At 53.2% G+C, this 11746-nt stretch overlaps 1 protein-coding gene across 1 annotated transcript; it reads left to right on the plus strand.

The window, feature by feature from the left end:
* Positions 1 to 3095: 3095 nt before the first annotated feature.
* Positions 3096 to 11086, plus strand: LOC123159337 (protein NRT1/ PTR FAMILY 4.6). The gene is made up of 4 exons (XM_044577161.1): positions 3096 to 3332; positions 3428 to 3536; positions 5160 to 5377; positions 9354 to 11086. The coding sequence occupies exons 1-4, from the start codon at positions 3315 to 3317 to the stop codon at positions 10779 to 10781; spliced, it is 1773 nt and encodes a 590-aa protein (XP_044433096.1). The 5' UTR covers positions 3096 to 3314; the 3' UTR covers positions 10782 to 11086.
* Positions 11087 to 11746: the final 660 nt, after the last annotated feature.

Raw genomic sequence — 11746 nt, forward strand, 5'->3', positions numbered from 1 at the left:
CCGAAACGGAATGAACAACAAAAATCAATTGCAAAGGAACACAAGGTCGGCTGCAAACGGACATTAACATACTTCACCACATTCAAAAAGATCATAGTTCGTCTCCGGACAAGTTCATAAACTTCTACAACTAAAAAGAATATATAAACATTAAGGAGTAGGAGGGAGGGGGCAGAATCACCACTTCCTCACCGGGCCTTTGCCCTTCCGGTCATCGGGCGCAGATGTAGGCGTCCGCGACTGGTGTAGGGTAATCGTCGTAGGACGAGGAGGTGCAGCTGTCGCCGCAGTCGGAGTCGGAGTCGGAGAGGATGGTGAGCCCCTTCATCCGACGAACCGCCCTGTCTTGCTGTCGCTTCAACCTTGCCACCCGAGCCTTCTCCGTCGCTGCCTCCTTCGCCTCGCGCTCTGACTGCTCAATAACAAGCCGGGACGCCTTGGCATTCTTCCTCGTAGGTGGCGAGCGTCTGTCTCCGCCGTCGCGAGGGAGAGGCCGTACACCCATGCGAGGAGATGCGCGCCTCTCGTCAGCGTCTGGCTCCGTCCTGCGGCGGTTGCACCCGGACTGCTCGGGCGCGTCCCTCTCCCGTGCACGCTGCCTCTCGCGACGCGTCTCCAACTCCGGAGGTCCAGCCGGCGGGCCGGGAAGGTCCAGCTCTAGCGTCCTTGCGTCGTTGCGTACGGGCCGGGAAGGTCTAGTTCCGGTATCCGCGCTCCGCCGACGCGGGAGTTGCAGTGACGCTCCAGATCCAAAGTTGCCGCTAGTCTCACCTTGGACCACTCCAGCGTAATGCGGAGGGCCATCTCCTCCTTGTAGTCGAGCTCCGAGCCGGAGTCACTGCCGGAGCTGCTCATCGTGGTGGATGGGATCGGCACCGGAGAGGAAGAGGAGTGGACGGAGCAAGAGAAAGGGATAGAGTGAGCTAGGGTTTGATCTCGCCGCCCGGATTGGGGTTTTTTGTGGGGTCGGTGGTGGGCCAGGCCAGTCAAGTGGACGCGACCGGGCGTGCCCGGGCCATCCCTCTATCCGCCATATATTTGGGTTGGATATGAGGGGTACCGGTCAGTCCGGGCGTTTGTCCGCAGTTTGAGAGGTCCAGTTGGGTGGATTTTTTTTACTGGTCAGTGACTGGTCGGCCTGCCCGGATGTGCCCGGACCGCCCATATCTGTCCTATATTTGGGCTGAATATGAGGGGTGTCGGTCTACCCGGGCGTTTGTCCGCGGTTTGAGAGGTCCGTGTTGCACTACTAGAAAAATGGCTATAACTAATATGGACATTAATGACGCACCACGTATGTGGTGCGCCACTGCTATATAGCAGTGACGCATCATATATAGTTACGCCATTAAACTTCAAATACTAATGGCGCACCACATCCACGGTGCGCCACTACTAACAATTTTTTTTAATTTTTTTTCAAAACTAGTAATGGCGCACCACACCCTCGGTGCGCCACTACTAACAATTTTTTTTCCAAAACTAGTAATGGCGCACCACACCCTCGGTGCGCCGCTACTAACAATTTTTTTTTTCAAAACTAGTAATGACGCACCCGGGGATTATGCGACATTACTAGTTTAACTAGTAATGACGCGCCACACCCACGGTGCGCCATTACTAACTTCGACAAAAATTCCACCGAATGCACCCCCTGTGGACCGCCTTTCCAGTTTAAAAAAAATAAAAGAAAATGATGGAAATGTCAAAAAAATAAGTTTCTCATGTGATATGTGGTCTACTTGTTGGGGAAATTTACAAATATGGATTTCGACTTTATTTGCAAAATCTCTCTGGATTTGTAAAATGGGCATAACTTTTGCATACGAACTCGGATTAAAAAGTTTTTTAATATGAAAAATCATCTACTCGAAAAGATACGGGACCCCGTTGAAGATTTTTAGAATCCCCAAAAACTTAGCAGAATAAACGATACGGGGCTTTTAAGATCTAGAGGGTGAAAAACAGAAAAAAAATAAATTCAAAGTTAGTAATGGCGCACCTTTTGCTAGGTGCGCCACTAGTAACAGAAAAAGAAATTGGTTTCGAATTTTGCTTTTGGAATTTTTTTCAAAATATGATACGTAATATGACGGGGAAGTTTAAAATATTTTTTCAAAATTTCATCACACTCATGAACATGAACAAAGTCCTACACATCAACAAGGTTTAATAGGATTTATATGATAGATATATTAACAAGTGCCTGTTAAGTGAGTTGGTGCTGGGGTTGGATAGAACTGCAAAGTTAAGCGTGCTCGGGTTGGAGTAGTGTGAGGATGGGTGATTGAGGAAAAAAATTGAAAAAAAAATTGTTAGTAATGGCACACTTGTGGTGCGTCATTACTAAGTCAGATAGTAATGACGCACTTTTAGCCATGGTAATGGCGCACTAAATGTGCGCCATTAATATTTGTTACTAATGGCGTGGTAATAGTGGCGCACCTATAGTGCATCATTAATGGCAAAAATAGGTCAGTGACCGGACGGCCTGCCCGATCGTGCCCAGGCCGTTCATATCCGCCCCATATTTGGGCTGCATATGAGAGGTGCCGGACAGCCCGGCATTTTTTCATGGTTTGTGAGGTTCGTTTGGGTCGAGTTTTTAACCGGTCAATGAACAGACGGGCTGCCCAAACGTTTGAAAAGGGTATGAGATGCCCGGCCTTAGATGCTCTTATCACTGGCGCTTGCTCACTGCGCGCTTGACAAAGCATGTCGAAGTAGGTCGTCCTAGCGTTTTCGATCAAACATCATCCTTGATGTTTGATCCCTGCACGTGCTCATTTACAAACCCTGCACGATGCATCCCTGCACGTGCTCATTTACAAACCCACCGAATACAGCTGGATATACTACGCCGTATCAGTCCAGATAATCCCTGTAAATGCACCCCATTAATGAAATAAAAATGGAAAATGGAAACGAGAAAACGAAAATAGAAAAACGTGCGGCACGAGAAGAAGACAATATTGCGTCGCGCAAGAGGAGGAAGAGGGGCATGCTGAGCTGAGATGGACGTCTCTGCGTGCCCTCGAGTCCCCGTCAACCGCCCCTGTGGGCTGGGGGTGGCGCCGTTTTACGGTTCTACCCCTCCGGCACCAGCGGCGCAGCCAGCCACCCGCTCTCTCCCCCGTCCGCACGCACTTTTAAATACGCCACCGTGCCCCTCCTCCCCCGTCAGCCAGGCAGTCACACACAACACACGGCGCTCCCCTGAGACTGAGAGCCTTCCTGAACGGCCTCCTCTCTTCATCCGGCAGTTCAGAGTTTCAGACTTTGAGAGTTCACACACACACGCACGCCGCGGCTTGATGGCGGGCGGCGCCATGGTGAGTCGACCGATCGATCGATCTCCTTGGAGCCGATGCGGCAGTTCTTGTTCTGTTGCTGTCGGTGTTGATCTGTCGGGTCTTGTTGTATGCAGGAGGACGGAACGCGGGAGGTGGAGCGGTGGGAGGGGTACGTGGACTGGAGGAGCCGGCCGGCGGTGAAGGGCCGGCACGGCGGCATGGTCGCCGCCTCCTTCGTGCTGGGTAAGCAAATCCGACGCCCTCACTCCCTCTCTCGATCACGCAGCGATGCATGCTCCTCAACCCCTTCTAGGCTCTTCCGGAACCCTCTCGGCCGAGCCGGAGGGAGACAGAGGGCGACGTAGGGGGCCGACCGGAGCGGGAAAGGAGACGGAGCACAAGCGGGAATAGGATACCCGGGGCACCCCCTGCATATCTGCGCCGCGGGCATGCATCAAGCATCATGGACTCATGGTCCATCCTCCCCTCCCCGCCGGCCATCTCTTTCCCAATCCTGAAAGCCACCGCACGCACCTTCCCTTTCGTCCCCTTCCTTTCTTGATCGGACCTGCGCCCTTTCCCTATCTGATCTGCCCGCTTTCGGGCATGTAGTGCTCCATAGCCTTCCCTCTCCGCCGCCCCACCCGACCCGACCTCTCTCTGATTTCCATCTCCATTTCCCTTACCTTCCTTTCCTCCCCCTCCCCTGATTTCTTGCTTTCGCAGGCCGTGCGTTTCCATCCGTTTCCCGGGTTCGTGCAACTTGGGCAGGAATTGGGCACCTTTACCTGCCGCCAAGTTGCATGCCAAGAGGGCAGACACAACTTGCGCCGAGCTACAGTTCATGGCGCTTTTGCACGAGCCTTCGAATCCATGCTCTCCAATGCGCCCCGCGAAACCGACGGCCCCTGCTCCGTCACTGTGCCGGGACGGCGATCTCTCTCTCTCTCTCCCGCCCGCCGTTCTAGAAGCCTCCCGTACGATGCGACCTGATTCCGAGAAAGAAAGAAAACGAGCGGGGCCCTCCATTGCTTCTCGCGTGTGTGGAGGAGAGGAGAAGCTAGCCGGCTTGTGAGCGAGAGTGGCCTCTGTTTCTCGCTTTGGTGGTTGAGGACGAAGGCATGATGGCGTCAAAAAGACTTTCCTTTTTTTTGGCTTCGCTTTTTACCCGCCTGCCCGCCCGCCCCGAGCGGCACGCGGGCCGTCCGAAAACGGGCGCATTAAAAACGGCACGAATCGCAAGGCGGTAACGGCGAGCAGATTGGCCGGCCCGCGCCGGGAAAGCCACCCATGTAATGCGGGCGTTATCTCAATTATTACCGCACGCGGGAATGCTACACGTACAAACGATTTACAGGCTTTTATAGAATGGTTAACCTTGATTGGTTAATAGGTGAGCGGGGCGGCCCACCTCCCTGAAAATCAGGGGAGAAGAGGTTTGTGATTGGTTGTTAGATGGAAGGAGCGTGTAAAAGCGTGTAAGTCTTTGTATGTCTAGCATTTTTGTACCGCACATGCTGCGGCTGCAGCTTACATATGCTAATTTTGCCCACTCAGAAATACTCCCTCCGTCCGAAAATACTTGTCGAAGAAATAAATAAAAATAGATGTATATAGAACTAAAATACGTCTAGATACATCCATTTCTCTGACAAGTATTTCCGGAAGGAGGAAGTATCTATGAACCAACTTGTGAATTGTTTTTCACCTTACGTTCATAGCTGTTCTTTCGCTCGGATTTCGTCTAGCTCCGCCCCTGCTTGTAACCTAGTGGTTAATCTGAGCAGGATCAAAATTTGTTTCATCATACGTAATATGCATCACACGTGCTATGATCGCTGACAAAGTTATGGTTCCTGCGTGCAGTTGCGGAGGTGCTTGAGAACCTGGCGTTCCTGGCGAACGCGAGTAACCTGGTGACGTACCTGATGAAGTCCATGCACTACTCGCCGGCGCAGTCGGCCACGACGGTGACCAACTTCATGGGGACGGCCTTCCTGCTCGGCCTCTTCGGCGGCTTCCTCTCCGACGCCGTCTGCACCACCTACGCCGTCTACCTCATCAGCGCCTTCGTCGAGTTCATGGTACGCACGCATGCACCCCCGGCGAAATATCTAAGTTTCTACCACTACCTGCCATCCCCATCTTTGGCAGTAATAGTTGTTGCCTGGCCGGTCCGTTTTTTGCTGATAAATTCGCATCATGCATCCATGCACCGACAAGAAACTCTTGCGTAGGCTATAATAGACTCATCGTACGTGGTAGATCGACGTTTCTGGATATACGTAGATACAATTAATATTGAAGAAAAAAAAGAAGCTTTTGTAGGCTATCATAGACAGACTCATGGTGGTAGATCGACGTTTCCGGATATAGTAGATATAGTTAATACCGTCCTTATCATATCTCCGAGCTGGCAGATATACACAGGAATACTCTGTCCAGCTGTGCCGCCACGTCGCCGAATTGACTTTTCACTTTTCCTTTTCGCCCTGACCGGTTGTGTACACGTCGTACGACATGCATGTTGACCGTTTAGCTAGAATCTCTCCTTAAGCTGCCGAAAGGATCATACACTAATCAATTAATAATGAAGCCACGATGGATGATGGGTCCAAGCACTAAAACACAAAGCTACGTTGAAGTGGCGACACCTGTCCGGAGATAACCACAGTGGCGAGATTTAATAGCCCATCACGTCAAATAATAACCCCGATTTTGATCCTCGACATGTGGTGCATGTGTTGCATATATAGGCTAGGCGCACTTCACGGATCCATCCGTCTGGTCCGAGATAGATCTTCGCTGTTAAAATTATATAGAGACCCGGCCCTACACGGAGCACCACAGATGGATCAACTGGAGCACGTAGTTTCCCTGCGATCTGGGTTAGTACTAAGTTAGGAGGGGGAAATGAGAGGCCAATGATTAATTGTAGCCATCAACTTTATTCGCCGTCCAAGAACAGGATGCATGCATGGGCAGGATCAGGTCAGATTGCCTGGGTCAAAGGGAACTACGTACTCTGATAGTGTACTCACTAGCTAATCACGTCCTGCGTACTGTGACAGCATGCATTAGGCTATACAATACGTCGACGTACTAGCTAGCTATAGCCGGGGGCAGGCCGTGATGGGCTTGATTTGGCCTGCTCATGCCATGCCATGCGTAGGCTGCTAATTCGATCGCTAGCTCGGATTAAGTTGTCGTGGTCTGGTGACGGTGAGGCAACAATATCCATGTTGCGGTTTTTCTCTTATTCGTGTGTTATATACGTCCCCCCGGGACCCTGACATGTGGGCCGTCAGGAGACTTTTCGCTAGGACCGGCGTGTTAAAACGTGCGTCATTTATATGGGCGTGATGGATGCGGGTGTGTACGACGTAGAGGGTACAGGGACGTGAGTGGTGGATCGCATGGGCAGGCGATGCAAGTGGAACATAATTGTACGCGAGAAAACGATTAGAGCGGTCGCTATGTGCGGTCGTTTACATCAGTAACCGTTCGACACAGGGGATGTTTCCATGGCCCAGTCGTGTTGACGCACATTTTGTCTGTCCAATCATGATAGCAAGCAAAGTATGCAAAAGAAGCAGCTATAGTGCAGTGCAGTGTAGTGGGGGAGCTAGGAAAAACTGTGCTAGCAAAAAAATCTTCATTTCAAAAGACAAAAGACTCCATTGCTTACAGTGCCTAACCAACTTTTCTAATGTTCTGTTTTTTTTTTTTGCAAAATAATGTTCTGTTTAACCAGCTTTGCCAATTTATCACACGCACCCTCCCGCATACTCCTGTTAAATAGGATCACCACATCGTAAACCTGCGAGCTGAAACTGATGTAGTAGTAGCGTTCTGAAAAGAAAAGAAAAAACTAACCAACTAATTTGGCGGCCGCAAGCGAACAAAGCCGCCCCCCCCCTGCGGCGCCACTTTCCGGTTACGTCGCCGTCGCGGGGCGCGGGCCCATCCGAACAACCCTCGGGGGCAACAGGCAATCCGATTCCGTGGCGCCCCCCGTGTGTGCGCGCGATCTCGTTCTGGCGGCCGCCTGGCCAATCCGCCGCCGCCCTGACCGTCCCGTCAGGCACGCACCACTCGCCTGACCCGATCACTGGGTTACCATCCATCGCACAAGATCTTCTTTGCCTTCCTTGTGTGCGCGATGATGCCACGACACGATTGGACTAATCCTTGGCCACCACCATATGCTAAAGCACTTCCGGCTCTCTGAGCCGTGGCATCTGTCCGTCCACACCCGTTGGACCCTTCTTCTTGTTGTTGTTGTTGGAAATGGAATCAGCCGATCGATAGCGAAGAGAATGGGCATGGGCATGGGCCGGTAGGAGCGATAGGCGGGCACGCGATCGTTCGTGACCTCACTGTCTCACGTATCAAGCATCTGCTTATCTTGACCTCACTTAATCGAAGCGTAGTTGGTTGCAGTCCACTGCATGCACTGGCACAAGCTTAGGACTAGAGTCAGGAGATACATACATACAATAAACAAACAAACACTAGGTATAGATTATCTGGCCATAATTTTGTCATTGGCGACTTGCGAGGGCAAGGTGACCCGGTGGTTGGCGGAAGCGTGCCGATGTTCGTGGATGGATTTCAGGAGAGCACACCCCAACGGCCCGGCCGGGCAACGACAAGATCGTTGCGGCCACCGGCCGGGCGCAAGTTGCCGCCCGCGCCAGCCACGTTGTTGGCCGGCGTATCGGTCGCTGGGCGTGGGTGGGGGCAGACTGACCGACGCGCACGTCGCGTATCATATCATCGGACGCCAGTGCTGGCCTCTCTCGTATCGGTGTCAGTCACGTACGTACATGGCCGGAAGTCCCGGTGCGGGGGGGACCCCAGCCTCCTCCTCGTCCGGCGATGGCCGGGGGTACCTGGAGGGTGGTGGTGGCTTGGCCGGAGGATCGGACCGGGACCAAACGGAGAGAGCGACCGTGCGTGCGTGCGTGCGTGCCGCGTCGACCCTCTTCTCCGGAACTCTGGAGTTCAGTGCTCGCTCTCTACTACCAAACCCCGGATGGAGCACTTGTTGCCATACGGTCCATGATTCATGCCTGCACGAAAGGAACCCAGAGGGAGGGGCGCATGTGGGTGGCTACCATCAAACTTTGCCTCTCCAGTTGCCACTTGTTTGGTGCTGTGATGGGCTAATTATAACCACTTGACCGTCTACCGTACTCCTCGCAGTGGTACTTCAAGACGCCTAGGCAGGTTGCACCTGTGCATCACACGCTGGCCGCTTGCTTATGCTTGCTTTCCGACCTCAAGATCCGCAACGATCACATGCTCGCTGTTTGACCATACAAAGTCAGCCTCCCAATCCTTCGGAAACAAAGCATTGCTGTCCTCCCTTTGGCCATGCATTTTTTAGTCAACGCTGACCGGAAACAAAGCAAATATTTTGGACAACAACCCGACGGGATGGCGCACAGCCCCATCGCCGGTCAAACAGCTAGCTCTATCTGCAGTGGGTCGGTGTCCTCTCCTTCGCTTTGTAATCGAGCTCACGGACCATGCCCAAAGCGACCTAGCGCACGGGCGGGCGGCCGGCCGGCCACAAGTAGCACGGCGCCCACTTGCCTGGTCCTCGGAACTTTATCGCTTTCGATTACTCGATGGAGGTTTTTGACAGATCTTTGGACATGATAACCTGATATGTTAACTGCAACTAGTTCTCCATCTAATCATGTCGTAGCAATGCAATTGTGCATAAAATGTTTTTTTGAGAATAATGCAATTATGCAAGTAGTATTAGTACTACTTTTTTTTTTGAGACAATGTAGTAGTACTTCATGTGACCGATGTTTTTTTCGCATTAGCGAATGGCAGAAATGCTAGTATTTTGGGTCAGGCCCGGAACGTATGGGCCAATGGCCTACATCAATATATCAAGCATATTTGTTTGGACAAGCCCACTTAATTTTACACTAGGCCCCTCAAAAAAAAAACTTAATCTTACACTAGGAAATTTTCATCCCGTTTGGTGCATTTCTGAGTGCAATTGAAAGCTGATGTTTGAATGTTCGCGATGGTGCGCAGGGTTTGGTGGTCCTGACGATCCAGGCGCGGTCACCGTCGCTGATGCCGCCGGAATGCATCAAGGCTGTCGGCGCGGCGCCGTGCGAGCCCGTGTCGGGGAGCAAGAAGGCGATGCTGTTCGTGGGGCTGTACATGACGGCTCTGGGCATCGGCGGCATCAAGGGCTCCCTGCCGTCGCACGGCGCGGAGCAGTTCGACGAGCACACGCCGCGCGGCCGCAAGGGCCGCTCCACCTTCTTCAACTACTTCGTCTTCTGCCTCTCCTGCGGCGCGCTCATCGCCGTCACCTTCGCCGTGTGGGTCGAGGACAACAAGGGGTGGCAGTGGGGGTTCGGCATCTCCACCATCGCCATCCTGCTCTCCATCCCGGTCTTCGCCGCCGGCTCCAAGTTCTACCGCAGCAAGGTGCCCACGGGCAGCCCGCTCGTCACCATCGGCAAGGTCCTGCTCGCGGCCGCGTCCGCGCGCCGCGGGGGCACGCAGAGCGCCAGCAACGGCGCCGTCATCGACCGCGCGCCCAGTCCCACGGGGAGCACCGACATGAAGGAGTACTGCAAGCCCGGGAACACATGCGCAGCCGCCGACGAGGTGACGGAGCCGTCCCAGGAGCTGAGCGGCTTGAACCGAGCGGTGCAGTGCCAGCCGCGGCACAGGACCCTGGCGTGCACGGTGCAGGAGGTGGAGGACGTCAAGATCGTGCTCATGGTGCTCCCCATCTTCCTCTCCACCATCATGCTCAACTGCTGCCTGGCCCAGCTCTCGACCTTCTCCGTGGAGCAGGCGGCGACGATGAACACCCACGTCGGGGGCCTCAAGGTGCCGCCGGCGTCTCTGCCGGTGTTCCCCGTCACGTTCATCATACTCCTGGCGCCCATCTACGACCACATCATCGTCCCGTTCGCGCGGCGAGTAACCGGGACGGAGATGGGCATCACCCACCTCCAGCGCATCGGCACCGGGCTGGTCCTCTCCATCGTGGCCATGGCGGTGGCCGCCGTCGTCGAGGTGAAGCGCAAGAACGTGGCCACCGACGCCGGCATGATGGACTCCGCGGCGCCGCTGCCCATCACATTCTTCTGGATCGCGTTCCAGTACCTGTTCCTGGGGTCTGCGGACTTGTTCACGCTGGCGGGCCTGCTGGAGTTCTTCTTCAGCGAGGCGCCGCCGCGGATGCGGTCGCTGGCGACGTCGCTGTCGTGGGCGTCGCTGGCGCTGGGGTACTACCTGAGCTCGGTGCTGGTGACGGTGGTGAACAGCGCGACGGGGCGCGGCGGGCACCGGGCGTGGCTGGAGGGGGCGAGCCTGAACCACTACCACCTCGAGCGGTTCTACTGGCTCATGTGCGTGCTCAGCGCGCTCAACTACGTCTTCTTCTTGGTGCTGGCCATCCGGTACAAGTACAGAAACGCTGGGGTGATCAAGGGGTGATGAGAATGAGATACAGCTTGTAATGTAGGGCGTCGGTGAAGGTGCTCAATTATCTGGTGGCAAGGTAAATTTATGGAGGTTTTGAGATGGCAAGGTAAATTCGTGTGCCGGCTCGATGGGTTTCTCATGGTGTTCATTGTTGTGGATTTGCTTGGTTGGTTGGCTGAAGAAGAAACTCAAAACGAGTTTGGCGTTGCAGGCGAATGTATGGGGATAGGTCTCGGCTGATTAAAGATGAAAGACAAGCACCATCTGCATATAGAGATAACTTAGTAGTTCGTTTATATGGAAATGATTTTCTGATCTGTGCTGCTCGCTTGTTTGAGTCTGATGAATGCCCGTCCTAGGAGGGTTGTGGAGCACATTTGTAAGAGTGAGCTTAGGCATCTCCAACACTGACCCCAAATCGGAGACCGTAACCGTCTCCGGACCAATGAGGACCAGTCTGCGGATGCTGAACCGGTCATCCAAAGCTAGCCGAAAACATCCAACATCTTCTAAAGCCCGCAAGCTCAAAATAACCACATATCAAGTTGTAGTTTATCTAATTTACATATTACAATCCAACAAAATTTTCAAACTAAAGTAGGTCAAACTTGAATTCAACTAGCACATATGTGTACTAGTTGTCCCTTTTAATTGCCCAGAGATGCTAAATCAAATCTTCCTACGGTTGCTCGATGTCAAATTTGTTGATGCATTTGAACAAACTCATCAAACGTGGTCGGACTCTGCTATGAAAGTTCGATAGGATCACCTATGTTCTTGAATTCAAGGGTTGCAACAGCATCCTCACCCTCATCCTTCACAATCCTGTTGTTCATGATCACATGACATATCATCACCTCCCACAAGGTATCCGGATCACATCGTTTAGCAGGTCCACGAACAACTGCAAAAATAGAGGAGAGATGTGGACCAGCAGCGGCGGCGGTGGAAAAGCGGAACGGGAGCAAGTGTAACAG

The sequence above is a fragment of the Triticum aestivum genome, chromosome 7B (assembly GCF_018294505.1).
Source record: "Triticum aestivum cultivar Chinese Spring chromosome 7B, IWGSC CS RefSeq v2.1, whole genome shotgun sequence".
In the NCBI taxonomy this organism is placed as follows: Eukaryota; Viridiplantae; Streptophyta; class Magnoliopsida; order Poales; family Poaceae; genus Triticum; species Triticum aestivum.

Coding starts and splice junctions, on each gene's coding strand:
- LOC123159337 (XM_044577161.1), top strand. Junction 3,537..5,159: donor CGCCGCCTCCTTCGTGCTGG/GTAAGCAAATCC, acceptor TCCTGCGTGCAG/TTGCGGAGGTGCTTGAGAAC. Junction 5,378..9,353: donor GCGCCTTCGTCGAGTTCATG/GTACGCACGCAT, acceptor GATGGTGCGCAG/GGTTTGGTGGTCCTGACGAT.